At 38.7% G+C, this 22,233-nt stretch overlaps 1 protein-coding gene across 1 annotated transcript in view; it reads right to left on the bottom strand.

The window, feature by feature from the left end:
* POT1 (protection of telomeres 1) overlaps positions 1-12,453 on the bottom strand; it is a gene marked incomplete at both ends in the record, with an annotated part of 66,412 nt that extends 53,959 nt beyond the window's left edge. Inside the window, 3 exon segments of the mRNA XM_082013988.1 lie at positions 6,170-6,261; positions 8,074-8,146; positions 12,331-12,453. Of these exon segments, the coding sequence (XP_081870114.1) occupies positions 6,170-6,261; positions 8,074-8,146; positions 12,331-12,453 (288 nt within the window).
* Positions 12,454-22,233: the final 9,780 nt, after the last annotated feature.

The following is a 22,233-nucleotide window of genomic DNA, read 5'->3' as shown; positions in this document are numbered from 1 at the left end:
AATTTAAGAGATAGAGATGATAAGAAAGGTATCTAACCAAACAAAGATAATGCTGGGAACTCTGACACGATGTAAAGCTCCTTTACAGTCAGCTCCTTTGGTATCAAAACTGTATAGCAGGGCGGTACCAGTGTGATCCATTCCAATAAACATTTTAGACTTGGAACCAACCCTATTTCTATTCGACCTTCTACCAAAAGCACTTCCATAAGCTTTTACTGAATGACTTTTGTTCATGTGTTTATTTGATTACAATACATAAAAGAATTTTCTGATTAAAGTTGACTGTTTTAGCCAAATATTACATTATGATGGCTCTTTTTTCCTATTTCAGCAATCCGACAATGCTACTCTAAATGATTTAAGATCCAAAACCTTAATGTTTCGTGAAAGAAAAAGAAAGGCTGCTAGCTTAAGTGTCAGTGATATATTTAGTTATTAAAGAATTTGCAAAAAAAAATTACTGCAGAAAACATAGGTTTGATCAGACAGTTTAATACACAACAAAACTACTGAGGGCATGGTGATTTTCAGGTAGTGTCATGAGTGGGAATACAATGTATATTTTGACTAAAAGGTAATATGTAAGTCACCTACGTGTGAGGCATACTCAGAGCTAAGTAAGTTAAAATGAGTCAAAACAACTAGACAATTTGATATTCCTTGCTCCTGGAACACACTGCCTTGCTAACATACATTAAAGTTCTTTCATTCTTTCCAGATACAAACACACACAAACACAAGCTTCAGTAAACCCAGATATTTTGCAGAAACCAGGTGTTAGCATGTGCTTTCCTTTCACTATGGTTGATGCTACTTATGGTTTTCCTTCAACAGTGGAATCAACCTTCAGCTAAAAATCTATGCCCTGCTATATGTTACTCCCATTTCAGCATTTTATTAGATTGCAGGCTGCAGAAGATGCTGGGACTCAGTTGCTGAGTCAGGATTAGAGCTCTGTACAATTGACTTGACTTGTTCTCCTGTGTCAGAATGAACTTTAGAATCACACAGATTCAAGTCCTTACACAGGCTGATAATAATTGGAAATATTTTTTGTGAATAATACTAGATCACTGGTGATCACTCTCATGTAATATGTAACGTGTAACACGACATTCAAAAAACACCCGTGAAAGGACTGTGCAATTCCAATGAGGAAAAAAGACAGCACTAACCTCAAAATGCAGTTTTACAGGTAGAAAGAACGGGTATATTCTCCGATTTATTACAAATTCAGAGTCAGTTCTGACAGGTTGTGAATTGCAGTTTCTAAATATGCAAAAAATTTACATAAAGTTTGCACAGTGCTTTGAAATTTAATGTTATATTAGTTATCAAAATAAATTAGTTTCCATCTCACCTTTAGCTAAGAGTAATTATTAGAGTTTCTATTATAATTGGTTTTGAAATCAAAGCCATTTACATAAACTGGTGGATTTTCTTGTCAACAGAAGAGTATTATATTGCATTTATATAAAAATTGTAAGATTCGACCAACATTTTTAAATAGCAAAAAGAAATCCTACTCCCCTAATTCAAAAGAAGTGAGAAATAAAGAAAATATAGTATTTCCCCTGATGGTTACTCTATTACAGAACCAGAAGATTCTCAGGAGACAAGAACAACATGTGAGTTTGCAGATGACACCAAACTGGGCAGGACTGTTGATCTGCTGGAGGGTAGGGGGGCTCTGCAGAGGGATCTGGACAGGCTGGATCGATGGGCTGAGGTCAACTGTATGAGGTTTAATAAGGCCAAGTGCCGGGTCCTGCACTTGAGTCCCAACAACCCCATGCAACGTTACAGGCTTGGGGAACAGTGGCTGGAAAGCTGCCTGGCAGAAAAGGACCTGGGGGTGCTGGTTGACAGCTGGCTGAACACGAGCCAACAGTGTGCCCAGGTGGCCAAGAAGGCCAACAGCATCCTGGCCTGTATCAGAAATAGTGTGGCCAGCAGGAGTAGGGAAGTGATTGTGCCCCTGTACTTGGCACTGGTGAGGCCGCACCTTGAATCCTGTGTTCAGTTTTGGGCCCCTCACTACAAGGAGGACATTGAGGTGCTGGAGCGTGTCCAGAGAAGAGCAATGAAGCTGGTGAGGGGTCTGGAGAACAAGTCTTATGAGGAGTGGCTGAGGGATCTCGGACTGTTCAGTCTGGAGAAGAGGAGGCTGAGGGGAGACCTTATCGCTCTCTACAACTACTTGAAAAGGGGTTGTGGCAACGTGGGTGTTGGTCTCCTCTCCCAAGTAACTAGCAATAGGATGAGAGGAAACAGCCTTAAGTTGTGCCAGGGGAGGTTTAGATTGGGTATTAGGAAAAATTTTCTTTACTGAGAGAGGTGTCAGGCATTGGAACAGGCTGCCCAGGGAAGTGGTGGAGTCACCATTGCTGGAGATGTTTAAAAACCATGTAGATGTGGCACTTTGGGACATGGTTTAGTGGGCATGGTGGTGTTGGGTTGATGGTTGGACTTGATCTCAGAGGTCCTTTCCAACCTTAATGATTCCATGATTTCTATGGTTATGCACTTTTTTGGGAATAGCCTGCTTCTCCCCTCCCAGTTAAGCTAATTAGCTAAAGCTGTTACAATATGGGAATTACAGTATGGAAATCTACAAAACTGTGAAGTTTGAAATTCTAAGCAGCAAACAAAAAGTACTGGACTTTACTGGAGTAATTCTTTAATGGCTAAAACTTTGTCCTTAAAAAAATTAAGTCTACTTCATAACTGCTGAATTGCAACTCTGCTAGTTTCAGAAATCAGTCTGTTCCCTCAAATTCATATTCTTCCAAAATGAAAATCTCATTTGAGACAGGTAGAAAGTACCATGAAGGTTCAGTTCACTGGGGAAGACTGAACGCTGGTTTTAGTGCACTCTGGCTGCCTAAGGGTAGTTGCCTGTGGGTTGTGGTTTCCTACTCAGCAGTTTAGTACTGATCTTTCTATCTTGTAATTGCTGCTCAGGACCTTGTTCAAGGTTTGTATTTTTATCGGGACAGTAAAACTGATTTGTTATTTAAATTTAAAATGATTCTGCATCTTGTATATTTAGCAAATTAGTTCAGGAGCTGCCCATCCCACACTCACTGACAAAAATCTGGGGAATCGGGAAATTTGTATAAAGACTGTCATTTCTTATTTTATACATATCTGATGGTTTTAAAAGATTTTTGTGCCCTAAACAAACTTAAATGATTTTACTGATCTTCAAGGAATGTTTCTCTCTCTAGCAGAGCATATGACAAACATTAAAAGAAGGCTTTGATTCACAGCAGAATGCAATGTAAAACTGAAATCCTCTTTGACCTGCACACCTTACCACCCAGCCCAAAACCCCTCTGGGTTGTTCCCTCAAGCTCACACATATCAAAGGGCTGAAAAGGGCCATGCACCAATTTAAAGGTCAAATTAATAGCACAATCTCTAAACGGGTTCTACTAGAAGGATCTAGGTATTTTTGATTCCTTATGTCTAAATTCACGTGAAAGAATTTTATCTGTGAAATCCTTCATTCACAATCACTAGGTGTTATTGACTTTTCCTTCACAGAACCTATGCTGGTTGGAGGAGAGATACTAGATGGAATAGAGGAAGATGTCCTATACAATTTTTTTTTGCTCTCATCCAGAATTTTATTTAATAGACTACACACTACAGATAAAGTATACTTCCCAAGACCTATCACCATGCTATCTGTAAGAGCCATGTTTCTTAGACTCAGTGATTTCTTAAAAACAAAGTTTTAACCCATGCAGTTCATGACACCAGCTCAACTATCTGCTGATGGAAGCCACATGGTAAATGATGCCAGAAAAATTCCTCAAAGTACAAGGAATTGTATTGCTAAGCAAGACTTCTGAAGTATTTTACAAATTCATTAAAAATACAATAAGCATTTAAAATATTATTTAAATGTTAATGTTATTAGTATTAGTTATCATTGTTAATGATAATTAATACTTATTAAAATAAATTATGTGACTGGAAGTAAGGCAAGGCAAGAGTGAGAAAGAGAGAGAAAGGTCTACAAAGATACATGCCAGCATCTTTTATTTCCATGGGAAGTTTTCACCTCTACATGATCCTGCAATTTTATTCTTTTTTAAATGCTGCACTAGGTCACAACTGTAACTTCAAATAATTTTCTTCAACTATTCAAAAAACATTTCTAAAACTGTTTTTTTTAAGCCTTTCTTTTTACACAGATAAATTTCACTGTCAGTCTGTCCTACGTATTCTGTAACTTCTAAACCTCTTTACTGACTTCAATTAAATTTGAGAAGTGATAAAAATCTCAACACACCTACAACTCTGTTGAAAAAAGAGAAATACTAAACTTTTTCTTGGGCAAGATACTTCTTTTTACGCGTCTGAAGAAGCAACCAGCATATGACACCTGCTGTTTGAAGACTGTCTACATGACAAAAGCAATAATTAAACATTCAATTCCTTCTCTCTAATCCATACATAGTCATCAAATCTGTATTAATTTAGTCAGATTAACAACGTTGAAAACAGGGATTCAAAAGTTTTCAGTGTCTGAATATTTAAAAGCACATAATTACATAAAACCTATAATGTAGGTCACTATACATTATATAAATGCCTCAGCTCTAATTATAGGTGTAATTCTTGAAATTAGCAGCTTCAGTCCCATGTGTCTCATGACTGATGCATGCACCTTTGAAGCTGATACAATTCAGAGTGTAAGCGACTTCCCAGAAACAGCAAGATCATGCTCAAGAAATATAAATAGGTATTTCCCTCTCAAAGGAAAAAAGGAAAAAAAAAAAAAAGGAGCTGGGAACTAAGCAAAAGTCATTATTTAACCTTAGGCAGAATTACAAAAAAAGAATACACATGTCTCTGAACTGAAATTAAAATGTTCCGTAAATTCAAAGCAACTTGGACCTTAAGTGATATTTTGATGTCATGCCCTGAAGTCTGCTATAGTTTTTACCCTGTTTCAACATACAAATCAACAGAGTTCAGGTGTACTAGTCCATTTGAGCTGAAAAACCCTGACAGAATTCTAACTCAGCCATTGCTACTTCCATATTTGAGAAAACCCTAACTTCTGTGTGTAACAAATATTTCTAAGAATGTGAAAGCAAAGCCCTATTTTCTTCACTAAATAACTTTCCATCTTTTTAATGGAGAAACACTTTCTACCAAGGCTTGTGGTGACTAGACAAAGAGCAATGGTTTTAAACTGAAAGAGGGTAGGTTTAGACTGGACACAAGGAAGAAATGCTTTGTGTTGAGGGTGGTGAGACACTGGAACAAGTTGCCCAGAGAAGTTGTGGATGCCCCATCATTGGAAGTGTTCAAAGTCAGGTTGGACCTGGCTTTGGAGCAACCTTATGTAGTGAAAGATGTCCCTGCCCATGGCAAGGGGGTTGGAATTGGATGATCTTTAAAAGGTCCCTTCCAGCCCAAACCATTCTATGATTTAGTTACGATTTAGTGTGAATTTATATCACAAATGAAAAAGCACTAACATGAGCTCATAATGTATTACACACTAATTTTAATTTGATATCTGGCTAGTATTGAAATGTCAGCAACTGACAGGCAATCTAATAAAAAATATTAAGTTGAGGTAATCGTTTTCAGCTTGTTTTCCTACTTCAGTTGCAACACTGTCTCACAAACTTACAGGCTGACTTGCCAATGTCCTTTACCCTGGAGCTAATCAAATCAAGCTTGTATCTCTGACAAAACAAGATGCCACCTCCCAGACAATAAAGAAAACTATGTATGTAGTTTTGAATTTTTTTTTTTTTAAAAGCTCTTAGTGTAACCGTCTTTTAAATCAATTTAATTCTAAAGTCTATCTTAGCAAATGGCAATTCAAATTATGAACATAAATGGACAAGATCTCTATCATCCATATTCATGATCCTTTACTTGCTAGGTAAACAGCACTGACAAAAAGAATTGCTTTATTTCAGTATTATTGTTAGAAAGAATTTACATAAGCAAATACTTTTTTTTTTCCTAGTTCATATTTACATATATGAACTAGAACTATATATTCTTATATATATGAACTGAATAGACTATTTCTCATTTTGCTGATAGCTATACAAAGACAAGATAAGAAGTCAACATACAACTGCAGAAAACAATTGCTAAAATAAGAAAATACATATATATATTTTACCCCATGGCGTATAACTTTTGCGCAATCCTCTGCCATTTTTCCATATATTAAAATATTGATGCTGTTGACCCGTGAACATAAGTTATCCAAATCTAGAGAAAAGAAAAAAAAGCAGAAGTGATTCAAATCATCCTTTCTCCAAACAAAACAGCAACAGGAAGAGATTTCCAAAATAAGTTAATTTACTGAGCCTAACACTTTTCATTCCAATTAATCTACAAACAGAAAATCCCTTCAAATACACAACTGCTTTTGTGTGCTAACTATAGGTATATCAAGTAGAATATTCTTCATAAAAGGACCATATAAAATGTGCACGTTGTACATCAATGTACATTAAACAGAAATTTCCACTTGGACAATTCAGTGTATAGTGTTAGAGAGTGTCCTGGTTTCAGCCAGGATAGAGCTGGTTTTCTTCACAGAAGCTAGTGTGAGACTGTGTTTTGGATTTGGGATGAGAAACTGTTGATAATGTGCTGATGTTTTGGGTTGTTGCTGAGCAGTCAAGGACAGTCCAGCTTCTTGTGCTGGGCTGCCAGCGAGCAGGCTGGGGGTGCCCGGGGAGCTGGGAGGGGACACAGCCAGGACAGCTGACCCAGACTGGCCAAAGAGATATTCCCTATCATACGACGTCATGCCCAGTACATAAACTGGAGTTAGCCGGGGGGCAGAAATCGCTGCTCGGGGACGGGCTGTCGATCACTGGGTGGTGAGCAATTGCTGTATTGGGCATCACTTGATCTTGTACATTCCTTTGTTGGTATTATCATTGTTGCTTCTTTCTTTCTTTCTGTCCTGTTAAACCGTGTTTACCTCAACCCACGAGGTTTTTTTCCTAATTCTCTCCCCCGTCCCACTGTGGGAGGGGGAGTGAGTGAGCGGCTGCATGGTGCTTAGTTGCCAGCTGGGGCTAAACCACGACAGAGAGGAAATACTATCCAGTAACATTTGAATTTTTACATTAACACACATCATATAAACTAGAGATATTCCAGGATGTACACATATCAGTAAATAGTCTTCCAGAAGGACTGAGGCAGAAATTACATCGTTAGGTTAGAAGAGCTTTCTACTTGCTGCTGTTTCAGAAACAATGCTAATGATTTATATACACAAACTCATTTTTTGAGTCTGTGGAGAATGTGCAGAAACTCTCAGCCCTCCTGAACAGCCATGTGAAATTAGAAAGACTCAAGGAAGTTTTGTGTCCTTCTTTGGGAACCCTGAAGCCAGCAAGGAAACTGATTCACATCCCATCAACTTCATTCACCTCTGCTAACACCAGTCACAAGCAGTATCACCAGGTAGGATCTGCACACCCCAGCCTGCTCTTTGGTCACTGTCACAGAATTTGTAGAATCAGGAAGGCTCAGAGGGAGGAAGTGATGATTCTCTAACCAGTGTAAAGAAGGAGCTGAGAAGGAAATGGGAAGAAATTGAAAGTTCCTCGAATAGAAAGTTCCTTCCAACACAGACTCCTGGCTCATGACATCCTCCTCCTTCCTGGCTGGAGAGTGTGATGAGCTTTGAACTTAAAAGGGACATATTATTTCTTAGTATCATTTATTACATGTGTTAATGTGTCTACTAATATGCAAATACCCAAGTAATCAGGTGAAATTCCGTTTTTTAACTGCTTAGATTAAAACAGAATGAAATACAAATATTTTGCTGCTAATCAACGTACTGAAATATAAAGACTATATTGTTTCCATTAGCTTACCTGACATGTTTAAAATTATTTATATTTGTAGAGATTGAAGATGTTCAGAAAGTATTTTAAATATAACTTTTTACTGAACACTAAAAACGCAGGTACTAGAAATGTAATAGTATGATGTTAAAAAGAGTGTCAAGAAGTTCAACAAAATAAATTTAAAATGTATACTTAAATGTAGTACCTTGAAGAACAACCTTGAAAAAGTCTGTCCCATCTCCGAGTTTTGTTAGTGGGTAGGAAAGAATAACTATTCCCTAAAAGGTGAAAAAAAAAAAAATAACGTGAACTAAGACAATACACCTAAGTTACTCAAACAATGATAATGGGTGAAACATCTGTAAGCTAAAAAAAATGGTAGAATCAAAGCGATAAGTACAGATTACCATCTGAATTCTTAAAAAAAATTAATACAAACTGATAAAGACAGCATTGAAGAGCAACATTCTTGGGATATAAGGAAAATGTAAAGGAAATATTACATGTCAATACTACTTAGGTGCTACTGACTAGATGATAAGCTTAGACTAAACAATGAAATGGTAGCTATGGAAGTACCTCTTACTAGTTACAATAATAGCAGAAAGGCTACAGTTTTAGCACAAAACCTGAAAGGTGGTTAAAAAGGTAGGGCGATGAAAATCTTAAAAGATACAGCAATTTCTCCAAAAATATTGCCAAAGGATTACAACGTAAATATCATAACAAAATCATGGTCAACAGATAAAAGACATATATGAAGATAAATAATCTAAGAAATACAAAAATAATGTACAGCTGGGAGAACAGTATTACAAAGTTTTGAAACTGTAGTGACCTATTTGTCAATAATACAAAGGCTCTAAAAGATGCAAAAGTTCTATTAATTATGTAAAAATACTCTCCTCATCGTGCTACAATGAAGCAAAAATCACAGGCCAGCTACTTCAGTTATGTTAACATCCCTTTGGAACAAATGTATTTTGTTAGGAATATATCTCAAAGAAGGTTCTCCTTTAACAGTAGCAAAAATGTCAAAGTAATTCTTCCACAGCATGGCAGGTAAAGCATTATTTCCTTCTCAAGGATAAAAACACAGAAATTGTTTCAATAAAGAAAAATACAAAAATTTCAAAACAGACTCTATAAAGTGTTTAAGAGAACAGCACAGAAAATAAAACTAAAGGTTCCTTGTAAAGAGACAGCAGGGACAGTCTATAAATGCACAAAAGCAACACTAAGAGAATAGTCAGGTAAATCATAATGATTTCACAGGACACATATTCAGCGGGAAGCTTGACCTAAATGTTAGTAAACACTTCTTAAATCAAATTAGGATAAAATGTGCAGCAGTGAATTGTTACTGTGGAGGACTTTCAAAGTAAAATTAATCCTACAACATGTTAACTGAGGAGGAATCCAAATCAGGTTCAACCATTTATTTTACCATCTGTTTTATAAAGAAATACTAAGACTCCACAAATCATCCTTTTCCAACCCAAAGTATATTTTAAATTTTTTTACATTAAACAAATAGTCATGTTGAATTAGATTTAACATGTACCATATTGCTTTACTGCTTTCGAGACAGTAGTAATGCTTCATTTAAGACCAAAATTAAGGTCAAAAATCTACGATCACATGTTTTTAACAGGTAAGTTCCTACTTTTCACAGGGAAGACTAATGAGTTTTCTAAAGAAACTTAAGTATCAAATACTTATTTTAACAATTAGCATCTGCAGAATAATGTTACGAGATTTGTCTATGAATACTTACAGAAAGGTTTGCCACTTCTTTTCAAAATTACAACTTTATCTTGAACCATACTCACAGGTCAACCAAACACTACAGAATTTTTCCTGTAATAAAGTCTTTGCAATGAAACCAAGTCACCTCAGGAACACTGTATTTACAGGTTTTTTTTTCTTACTAAAGAAATTTCAATCCACACAAGGATGCTATTTAAAAACAGAATACACTGATGAGACAAAGACTATTCTTTCTGGCCATTTTTACTATTTATTTTTCCTTTTACATCCTGGTATCTTCCAATGAGTTTTTACATTCTGGGACCACATTCTTCACTATAATAGTCTGGCCCCACCACTTTCCTTTGTATCCCACACACCTACACTTCTAGTTCTCTTCCTCAGCAGAAATACTACCCACTGCTTTCTCAACATGCCTGGAGCTCTTGGGTTCCCAACTTCAACAAAACCTACCTTAGCAAAACCTGCTCAAATTCACTCTTCCCCCACAAATCCTGCACTGCTTATTGAGCCCACAGACAAACTTCTTCCAAACACCCTCCCCATTCAATAGGCCACTAGACTCACTCTCAAACTGACTACGTGCAGTTCCTCTAGTGAATCTGTCTCCTTCCTTGCCGCAGCCTCGTTCCCCATCCTGATCTGGCAGCTGATTTTCATGTTTGGTTCAGCTTTGCCACAGTAAAATCCAGAGGACGATGAATTAATGGGAGGAGGCATCAGGTTCAACTAGAGGATATCATGACTGAGGAGGTATGGACATGTGCTGTCTTCCCACAAATCTAAATTAAAATTTGTATTGTTCAGAGGGATGCCAGAAAGCAAAAAAGTTTTGGAAGAATGAAAGTACTGAGGCACACAAGCCAAACAGAAGCATCCTGGGTGTTTTTTGTTGCTTTTTTTGCAGAACACACTTCATAAAAATCCTCCTCTCCCCTTCCTCCCTTCTCAAAGCAAGACATGATCCCTATTTTGGCAGGTCTAAAGTGACAGAGTGTTCTGCCACCACTAAGATAACCTAACATCAATGCATTCTAAGGTTCACTTCAAGCTCAGCCTGCAGAACTGGATTTTCCTACATATTTAATGGTGCATTAGCACCAGCTTTATCAGCTCTCCAGTTTCACTGTTTTTATGCCAAGCTGTTTTAGTCACCAACTAATCCATGTCAGCAGCAGCATGAAGTTCTCTTAACATAAGGCAGAAGTCTGAGAAAGAGATTCTATACACTTTCTTTTTCAGCAATCAGCTATAACACTGCATGTATGCTTTAAATCATAGTTAGGAAAGCAGAACACTTATTACCAAACAGAAACATTTATTTTGGCAGAAACATTTTCTAATTTTTAATCTGTTTTTGTCTTCTTCAACATTTCCTTTGTGAACAAGAATCCCTGTTCTTCAGTGTCAGGGGTGCTTGCATACATGGCTTTTAAAAGCAGGAAAGCCTATATGGTGAATGGGGACAGAAAACTACACCCTGAGGAATAAAAACCTTGTTTCCTAGCAGCATTAGTTATTGATGTTTCCATTTGTTCCTTTACAAGACCTAAGGGAGGCTGGATCATTCTCAATCAAACCACCTCCTTTGCTTTACCTAATTGCAGTACTCCTGGCATCTCTTTGATACCGTAATAAACTAGTCCAGAGAGTGAGAGCAGCAGCAAACTACCCTCTCTCCATTAATATGGATAGTCTTCTGCCAGTTTATTTCTCATGAATGGACTCACCACAGGGCGTAGAGCCACTAGAACTGGGAATATACAGCCGGGGAAGCAAAAATGTTTTTTGGGTACAGAAAATCATTAGGCCAGTTCAGCTCATATTTTTGAAATATTTGTGCCATTTTTTAAGAATTCAAGCCACCTAGGGTTTTCCTACAGTTAGCTACTTTTTTTTTTTTTTTTTTTTTTTTAAACAGGCTGACAGCAAGCCTGGGATGATGTTGATTTCCTGCCACTTAAGCATCAGGAATAATTATTTTTGAATGGTTCTGAAAATTTCTTCTAAAGTTAAACAGCTTAAAAAAGAAAACCTTCAAGAACTGACACTGCATTTTACAGAGTATACTTGTTTTAGGGATGAAAAAAACATTTCTGCATTTCACTAGTACACTAGGATTGTATTTCCAATCTGAAAAATATTTGGGACTCCTGTAAAGTACAAATGCACACTTGATAAAAAAAAATAATTCTATCTTGATGCAGGTAGTTGCTACAGAGTCTTCTTTTCATAAAGCTGGACATTGCATTGCTTCATACAAGAAAGGAAAACTCCTTTAGAAGTCACTGCTCTAAAATCTGATCTTTATCAGGATGGTGGTGCTTATTACTATTTTTTTAAAAACAAAATACCACTTAACCTCCCCCAATCCTTCCATTTTCAGCACAGCATTCTGCATACTAATGTGTATTTAAATGGGTCCACAGTTTAGAAACTAAGAAAACACCTTGTAAAATTTAAGTCTGATAATGTAAGAGAAAGGGGCAGAACTGTGAATCAATGAAGTCAATAGCAACAATGCAACAAAGTTCAACAGGGTCATAATTTTGTGTTGCTTAAAGATATGCAACAGATGCACACAAAGACACAGATGCAGCAAGTCACCAACTGAGCTGGAATATGGAGGTCCTTCATAAATACATCAGGAGCTATTTTAAAGTACGCCAAAATTCTTTTATTTTTAAGTTACCTGAAGGTATTTGTTGGTATGATCAATGTCTTCTTGCAGATGTTTCAAATTCTCCTTCTGCAAATGGCTTGGTAGTGGAGTCTCAGATTTTCCTTTAATGATCTTCAGCAATTGAACAGGCATAGCTGCTTTATCTAAACAAAAAAGGTAAACAGACTCCTGAGGCTACTCATCTGGTTCAAATTAAGAGTTACTATAAGTTGCAATTTACTCAGATGGGGAGTATTTATCTACTTCATAATAAGAAAATTTAATTATGTAAGACTAAAAATCTTCAGAAAGATTGGCTTCATCTCTTAGTACTACGGATAGCAGGAAGACAGAAAGTAACATTTCCTTGGCAATAGACAGTTATCCAAATTACTTTTTTTCGCAAACATTCCAAAACAGTACAAACAGCAACAAATATTACTTTATAGATGAATGCAAAGAGTAATGTAAAGACTGTGAATATTTTATGTACCAAAATGCACATTAAAAACCAAGCAGAGACTTGGAATGACTCCTTTCCCAGCACAGGTCATGGATGAACAGTCTCTATATTCAGTTGTTTCCCTGTAAAACAATTTGACCGCATCAAAGTAAAACATCTGTCATTGTAACTTAAAATGAACAAAAAATGCTTATGTACAGATTAAAAAATTTTGATCAATGTATCAAGTAAAGGCAAATAATAAAGAAAATAAGATGGGCATCTACAAATGCTAAACACTGAATGCATTGGTAAAAAGCTAAGAAAAGTATGACTGTTGTCTATTGTTTGTTCTCACTGTGCTAAAAGTCAATGAAATGAATTCTTGGTGATATCACTGTTAAAATAACGAGAATGGGGGAGAGGAAGAGTAGTCTATTACAGTGAAGTTACACATATGAGAAATATGTGATCTAGCAATAAGTAGTTATTGCTATATTTTCTCATTACATGGTCATCTCATTCTTGGGATATCTTTGGGTTTTTGCTGCACAATTTTTACAATTTTTATTTAAAGTGGGTATCTACAGAAAAGTCAGAGAATTATCAATCTTCTGTCTTCTGTAAGTTTTAATAAACTACACCAAAAATGCTTTCTATTTTCTGAAAACCCAGCTGGCAGTATTATAGCTACAGTTCTAATTTCAGACAGAGTTTTAGCAATCCTTATATGACAGTAAAGAACAAAAAAAAGTATTTCCTATGCGTTAGGATGGAAACACACAAAAACTTGGTATTCTACTAAATAAAACTTAAAGTATGTTTTCATCTCAGTTCAGAAGTGCTTTATCAGTGCTAGACAGAAGGAAGTAGAGGGAGAAAGAGGGAAAGCCTTGGTGCTGCACAAGCACTGCTCAGCCACAGCTGAGATACTGGTGTCTGATCAACACTGCTTTAGTCACAAATCCAAAACACAGCACCACGCATGCTGCTACGAAGACAGTTAACTCCATCCCAGACAGACCCAGTATACATATCTAAAACATATCCAACAGGATACAGTGACATGTCATGGAATGGACACATACTGGAGCAGTTCGTGAAGAACTGCAGCCCAGGGGAAGAACCAACACTGGAGAAGTTTGTGAAGGACTGTCTCTCATGGGTGGGACCCCACACTAGAGCAGGGGAAGACAGTGAGGAGGAAGGAGTAGCAGAGATAAAATGTTATGAACTGACCACAGCCCCCATTCTCCATCCCCCTGTGCCGCTGGGTGGGGAGGAGGTAGAGAAGTCAGGAATGAAGCTGAGCTCAGGAAAATGGGAGAGGTGGGAAAAGGGGTTTTACGTTTGTTCCTATTTCTCATTATCCTACTCTGATTTGACCTGTAGTAAATTAAATTTTTTTTAGTTTCCCCAAGTTTGAGTCTCTTTTGCCCGTGACGGTAACTGATGAATGATCTCCCTGTCCTTATCTTGACCCACAAGCTTTTTGTTGTATTTTATCCTCCTGTTCTGTTAAGGACGGGTAGTGACAGAGAGGCTTGTGGGCACCTGGGGGCCAGCCAAGATCACCCCACCACTGCACAGAGCTGGGAGGTACAACAGGAAGACAGGTTTTGATTTCTACTTGAGCTGAAGGAGAGGCAAAAGCCTGGTACAGAGATGCAGATGCTGTTCCATCTCTGTTGACTGCTTTAACTAGTAAAGCAACAAGAGTTAGAATTTCTATAAAATATCACTAACTGATGCTAAAAATGATGCCTTTATCTCTAAGTTTTCAAACATGAACCACGACAGCATTGTCATTAGCTTACTAGGATTTCAAGCCTCAGCAACTAGAAGTCTTACAAAGCTTTTCAGCTGAAAGTATCTACTTCATATATTCTAGCAGGCTGAGAAGCTGACGTATTCCACCTAGAAACAGCCAACTTCAAAGTTAATCGGCAATATTGATCTTCATCCAGCAACAGTATAATGAGCTAGGGAGATGCAGAACATAATGGATTAACACTTTTTTTATATTTCTCCCTGCTATAGTACTTGAGCAATTAAATAGACTTTCCTGGGTTTTTTTCCCCCACAAAAACGTCTAACAGTAAGATGCATCTTACAAAACAAACACCATTGCTAAAAACAAAACAAAGAAAGGAACTGAGGTTTAAAAACTCATCTCTTTCTAATGACTACCCTGAAATTCTCCAGCTCCCTTGCTTTAATTTAAAAAGAACTTTTGCCATTTGTTTCAATGGAACAAGTATTCCACATGTGCCTTCAAAGTTACAAAGGAAAATGTCTAAACAGGAGCCATATATAAGCTGATGCAGTGGGACCTGCCCGTATTATTTACTTACTTTATACTCCTTTACTTGAATGTCCTAAATTGTAGAACATTCAAGTAGAAAACAAGATATTTTTTTCCCTGGATATTAAACTTCTGTACATATAGAATATAAGGTCATGTATTTTAACTGCTAACCTCTTGTCCTGGTTTCAGCCAGGATAGAGCTGGTTTTCTTCACAGAAGCTAGTGTGAGACTGTGTTTTGGATTTGGGATGAGAAACTGTTGATAATGTGCTGACGTTTTGGGTTGTTGCTGAGCAGTCAAGGACAGTCCAGCTTCTTGTGCTGGCCTGCCAGCGAGCAGGCTGGGGGTGCCCGGGGAGCTGGGAGGGGACACAGCCAGGACAGCTGACCCAGGCTGGCCAAAGAGATATTCCCTATCATACGACGTCATGCCCAGTACATAAACTGGAGTTAGCCGGGGGGCAGAAATCGCTGCTCGGGGACGGGCTGTCGATCACTGGGTGGTGAGCAATTGCTGTATTGGGCATCACTTGTTCTTGTACATTCCTTTGTTGGTATTATCATAGTTTCCTTCTCTCTTTCTGTCCTATTAAACTGTGTTTATCTCAACCAATGAGTTTTTTTTTCCTAATTCTCTCCCCTGTCCCACTGTGGGAGGGGGAGTGAGTGAGCGGCTGCGTGGTGCTTAGTTGCCGGCTGGGGCTAAACCACAACACCTCTGAAGCTCCCTGATTCTTGTTCTCTGCAATTAAAAAACAGAGACGTGAGCTCTAAGAGTTATAAAAGCAAATTTTCAAAAACAAACTGATACAGCACCAGCTTCCCAAATCTACATGAAGATATCTTTAGTGACATCCTTGGTGTTCACAGCTCTCCTGAAAAGCAACTAAGTGAAAATAAGTCTATCAAGTATCTTTGTTGTTCTCAGAAGGCTGACTTCATAACACTGACAAGAATCATTCCAATTTGAGTCTGCTGCTAAAGGAGTCTGCAAGTGGCGTAAACAGAGATATATCATGGGTGGTTAAAAAAAAAAAAGAGGCTGTAAGAAAGGTTGAAGGTTGACAGCATCATGGGATACTCCTGGAACATGAGGGACACACACCACACACAGAGTAGAAGGAAGAAGGCAGTGAACTACGTAACACCTTTTGCCTTCCAATAGTTGAAAGTGACAAAACCAGAAAGAGCAAGGGACAAAAAAACTTAATAATTTTAACAAGCAAAGAATTATACGAAAGGATATACACTGTATGAAAACCCAGAAGAAACACCCTGGAAGAGAAAGCAATATATATCACTTGGTTAAGCAAGTAAAATATAACACTGAGAATGGCCATGGGCTGAACTTTTATATGCTGCTCTGCCCTATCCTTGATTTTCTACCTACTAATTTTCTGGACCTTAAATTTCTGACAGTGGAACAATCTACTACAACCCACTAGTTCTGTCTTAATTGCCTATGGAATATTAACATTTATTCCAAAAGCATCAATCTTTAGCATTTCCTTTCAGGTGCAGCACATCCCAGATACAAGCTCTGAAAGCTGGTAACTTCAGTGTTTAAGACAAAGTATATACCCAAAGGCTTATGCACTTATAGAATCAGACAATGGGTCTACAAGAGGTTTAAAGACTGTAATTCTTGAGCTTTGCACTGCAAAATAGGGTGGTAGAAAGAACGTGACCATTTAAGTCTTTTTGTGAAAGTCTTACATCTTTTTTTCTCTAGGCTTTTTGAACTTTCATTATAATTAAATTAAAAAAAATCTTAAATGGAAAAACACCAGAATTTAAACTCTCAGATAAGTTATATCACCCTTCAGTGCACACTGAAAATCATTAAGAAACCACAAGCTGCAGCTGCAAGTGAAGTTAACAGCACACAGCCACAAACAATACAAAACCGTTGGCATGAACACCAGTGCAACATGACTGAAAGAAAGGAATAAAAGAAAAATAAGCCACACCGGAAAGGCAAATTTGTTCTTATCATCAAGACAATTCATCACTGTTTCTCCCCTTCCTCCATGCTTCCCTAAGCAATATGAAATAGCTGTATTTTGTATGGCAATTAAAATAGTAAAGCAGTACAAAGTTTCTAAAAGATTTCAGTACAAAAAGCTGTAGGGAGCAAGCTCAGTATACAAAAATGTTCTCATACACTGTCAGTGTTAAACTAAAGGTACCAACATGCCTTATAATAGTCTAAACCCCCAGGGAACTTCTAGCAGTGCAAAATATCCTATTAGCTCTGAAAGACTGACCAAGTTGACCTCCTGTTAGAACTGTGAATCACTCCATGTATGTTCTGAATCTACAAGTTACTGAATTCTTTTGAGCAAGAAGAATCTCTGGGATTCAGTGAAGATCAATAGAACTTTCAAAAATGGTAACAAATCAGAAGAAAACTCATCTTACTAGTAATGTAATTATGTCCCATAGTCCTCCTATGAGGAACAAGTAAAATGAGGAAAACGGGGTAATGACAGTCACAGTTAATGTCTTGGTTTCTTCCTCCCAGATCAACAGAAAAAAGCATTTTCTGGAAGAGGACAAAGAGATCACAGAGCAGGAATTTGCCTTTACTGGCCCATTGCCTTTATTTGATAACTAAGTCCATCATATTTGTCTTCCATATCTAGTTCTCTAAAATACAACAATTCTATTTCCTTCAGTAAAAAAAAAAAAAAAAAAATCAAAACATATTTAAAAGAAGAAAAAAAAATTTAAAAATCTGAGCCCCTAACAGCACCCTAAATTTTAAACAAGATGCAAGACAAGCTTTGCCACTTTTAGTTCATACTGCCAAAAACTCAGAATGTAAATTAAATATTATAGACAATACAACTCCATTGGAAAAACCGCAACCCCAAAAGACTGAAATATAAGCATACTATTATTCTCCATCTTGAATCCAGAATTAACTTCATGGAGGAGGAAGTCAAAGTCAGATCTGTTCTTCTTTTATGCCTTATAATCATAATACATCAATCCAGTGCACAGGAGAGCAAGTATTTAACACCTCTTTGCCTGGTTTGCTCAAATCCACCCAGTATTTAAACCTTTGCTCAACCCAAAGATACACACTACTGCGTCCTGACTCTGGCTGTCACTACAACAAATGGACTATTCCTCTGCAGCCTCCTCTAGAACACAACTTTTTTTAAAGAACTAATGAGACTACTTAGCTTTGGGGCAGAAAAGCAAAGACAACACAAGAAGTGAGAGGTAAATTGAAAAGATTACACCCTTCTCTGCAAGCAAGAAATACTTCAGTGACACACAAAAACGACATATGGGATTAATGTCATTTTGCAAAAAGGAAGCTGTAGCAGAGGCATGAGGAGATTCTTTATCTATCAAAGCAGATGCTACTTGCAGAGAGACACGTAAACTCATTCTCCAAATCAAAGAATAAAACACATGAATGTGTGGACCTCTGGAGGAAATCTCACCAGTTTCATGAAGAATGAAGGAATAGCCAAGAGCATAAGCATCTTATTGATGTGGTCATTCAAAATGGTAGATTTCTGAATGTCCTATAAACACAAACACTACTCAGTGCAATATGTAGGCTAGTTGTGGAAAAGTTAAATCAATTCTGATATAGGTAATGCCTCGCTTACATATGCACACATACGTAGACACAGCCATACACTCTTTATGTAATTTGTGTGAAATTTCCTCATAAAAACAACAATTACACCATTGAACAAAGCAGACCATATAAAGCTGCCACAAACTCAACATGCAATCAGTCACAAGAGAAATCTTTTGTCATACAGCGGTCTTAATGAAATAGAGAGGACCACTCATGAAGAACAAAGTATCTAGTCTGGAAATTTTGGAACAGTCTAATCTTGTAACTTGTGATTTCCTTGAGAATTCTCAGGAGGAGAAAACAACACATAGCTAACTAAAACAGAAGGAAACACCAAGTGAGCAATGTGATACATTTTATTCCCTTAGTTGCAAGGCTTCAGCGTGCTGCTGCAACAGACCTTCAGGCTCTTACCTTTTGGAAACAAGTCCTAGGTCATCCTTACTCTTAATAACACAGCTGGTACCTACACTTTTACTAGGATACAACTAGAATTCTCAAAAAAACCCACACCACAAAGCCAACCCAAACCCTCCTTTATTAATTTCAGATTATAATTTACTAATCTGATATTGTGCAAAAGAGGCCACAATCAAATGTATCAAAAAAATGGATTCTTACACTGCAATTCATCTCAACGATATTTCAGCTCTAGAAAGCAGCCACCCGCTGCAAAACAGACCTCAGGAAAACAGAGCTAGACAGCAGATCCTTTCAGAATGTGAACTGTAATCACTTCAGAAAGTCAATCCAGCAATTGCAAGAAGCGGAGACCTTTAAAACCAAGCTCTTAGATGTGTTAGTATAGGTGTATTAACAGCAATAACTTTTTTTCATTACACTCAGTGCCTACACAAAGAGAAGAGCTGAGTTTCTAACCCGCAAAGCACTGTGTTTGCCAACCCGGGGACCCAGCTCCTGTAGCAGAGGCGGCGTGCAGGGCAGCTCAGAGAGGGAAGGTCGGTGTAAGGTAACTGTCGCTCCCACAGCGGAAAGCAAAGCCTAGCAAGGCGCCAGGGCGGCACAAGGCAACGACGTGGGCTCTGCCCCGCCGGGGCGGCGGCCCAGAAGCCAGGTCGAGGCCACGAGGTCTCCGGGGTACGAGAGACCCCTCTTCCACAGCCGGGCCGCTCGCTCCCCTCAGCCCTACGGAGGGGGCAGAGCATCCCGCCACGCACTTGCTCCCGCACAGCAGCCGCGGTGGCACAGGGCACCCCGCAGGCCCGTCGGTACCTGTCTCTCGGCGGAGGCCCGCCACTGCATCCGCCAACCCCACTTCCGCCCGCACCGCGCGCCTTGCCGCCCACCGGGCATGCCCGGACTAACCGCGCATGCGCACCGGCAGCGCCGACCACCTCTCCTGGCCTCTCACGGCCGTTGGCCCCGCCAGAGGGCGGTACGAGCATGCGCTGTGCGGAGACTGGAAGGCGCTGCCCTCACCGGTGCGCGGGCGGAGGCCGGGCAGTGCCCGGAGGGAGGCGGGAGCCGGGAGCGGGCGGCGCGGGCAGGGTTAGCGGAGGGGAAGGCGAGGGAAGCAAAGTGTCTCCTCGGCCGCCTGTGCCCGCTTGCAGGAGCTGTGCCGGCCCGGAGGCCGGCCTCCTCCCGCACTTACCCGGCCTTCCTCCACCTCCGCTCGGGCTGCCGGCGGGTTGGGGAAGGCCCAAGGCAGCGCCGTCTCCCAGCCCTCAGGGAAGGGGGTGCCCGGTGCTGACTGGGACCGGTCCGACGTTGGATGGCCGGTAAAACGTGGATGCCACGACCCAGTTCAGACGCACTTAAAAGCTGGCACCTGCAGAAGGTTAAAAACTACGGAGAAAAAGCCCTGCGTGCTGGTGGTGGTGGTTAAATGGCAGGAGGCATCAGGCCAGGCTTTGAAATGCAGTATTGTTATTGTCAGACACAGGGTGCTTCAGGCTTGCTGGTGTTTGGATGCCGCAAGTGGACACATGCCAAGATCCCATTTGCATTGCTTGCCAATTCAAAATTACAGCCTACATGGCTCAACACGGCAAGAGCGAGGCTTCTCCCTTTATAGAGATTTCAGCTTGCTTTCTCCAGTACCTCCGCAAGCCTGCGTTCTCTTGCTCTCCCCTTTCTCATCTCTGCAGTCCTCGGTATCTGTGACAGGTTTCCTTTTCTCATTTTTCATCACTTAGTGACTGTCCCACTGGAAATAATTTCCTCTCTTCTTTACCTTTAAACTTTTTCCATCACAACCCTCCCATTTTGGAACTGCTTTAGTTAAGTCTCTGAAGTGTTTTAGTTACACTTCGAATTCAAATTCAATTCAAAAATTGGAATTTAAATCCATCCATGTTCAGGAAGCCTCTGGACGGAGATTCACTGACATTTTATGTTTTGTACTAATTTTCATTGCTGACAACCTTTTCTGGAACAGGTTCCTTTTCTTTGATCACTGTTCTCAATAAATTTTAATCCTGTACATTCCATTGGGCATTAATGCTTGGTTATTAGCAAAAAATGTTGCTAAGACCTTGTTATGCAGGCATGATAAAAATAGCCCACAGTCAGAACTAAAATGGAGCTGGGAATTTAAGCACACCTGGTTACCTGGAGGACTAATGATCTGGCCACTTGAAGAGCCAACTACAGCAGAATATATAGGCTGAGAAGATTAGTGTCACTTGCCCACATCCTTTGTTTCCATCAAAAGGTTTGGAGAAATTAACCTTATTTTCAGACTATTAAGTTTAGTCAAGCGAGCATTTCTGGTGGAATAGTCTGTCTTCTCTTGTGACCTCTATTTTTAAATCTACATTTTGAAAACAACAGTTTTGATCACAATTAAAAATTTCTCAGCAAAAAAAGTTGATAAAGTAGTGAAGGATACAATCAAGAATGAAACATTTTTAGAGCCCCTTATCAGTGAGTCAAACTGGAAAATTTTAAAGAGTACAAAGTGAGGGAATTCTGCTTTAACCTGCTGATGTGCTTCTCCTATTTTCTTCATGTCTGTCAAAGATCTGCTTAGCAATTATAATTATGGTGAAGTGAAATCATGGAAAGCTTATACATTATAGATGAATTAAATGAAAATCATTTTGAAACAGCAAATTGCACTCCTGAGTAATTTAAATGGTTACTTGATCTTCTCATCTTACTTCTCTCATCTTTTGCTGCTTCTGTTCCCAGCTACCTTTTCTAAATTTACTGTTAAATTCTTTTATAACGTCATCTCAAACCTAGAGGAATTTGAGTTTTGTATGTGCTGTCCTGTACACTATCAAAAGAGAAAAATGAAGGAGAAGCTGTATATAACCAGAATTTTGATAAAAGAAGATAACTCCCAGCTTTATGTATCAACATTTGTTAGGTCTGTCATAAATTTAGCCTGAAACCTGGTTTTCTTTAATTTCTAATACTGTTTTTTAAACGATAGTCATCTTCCTCTTCAGTTAGTCGTTTTTCTTCAGGAAATTACCCAGTTTCTGCCAGTAGAATATTACAGTCAATATGAGAAGTTAGATGAACAATATATAAAATTACATTACATCAGAAGGTGATTTTTAACATTCCAGTAAGTAGGTACTGTATGTTCTCATGCTACTTGCAGTAATC

Source organism: Phaethon aethereus (genome assembly GCF_964289735.1).
Source record: "Phaethon aethereus genome assembly, chromosome: 1".
NCBI classification, from domain to species: domain Eukaryota; kingdom Metazoa; phylum Chordata; class Aves; order Phaethontiformes; family Phaethontidae; genus Phaethon; species Phaethon aethereus.
Note: the sequence above shows the minus strand (reverse complement) of the source record. Positions and strands in the feature narration are given on the sequence as shown.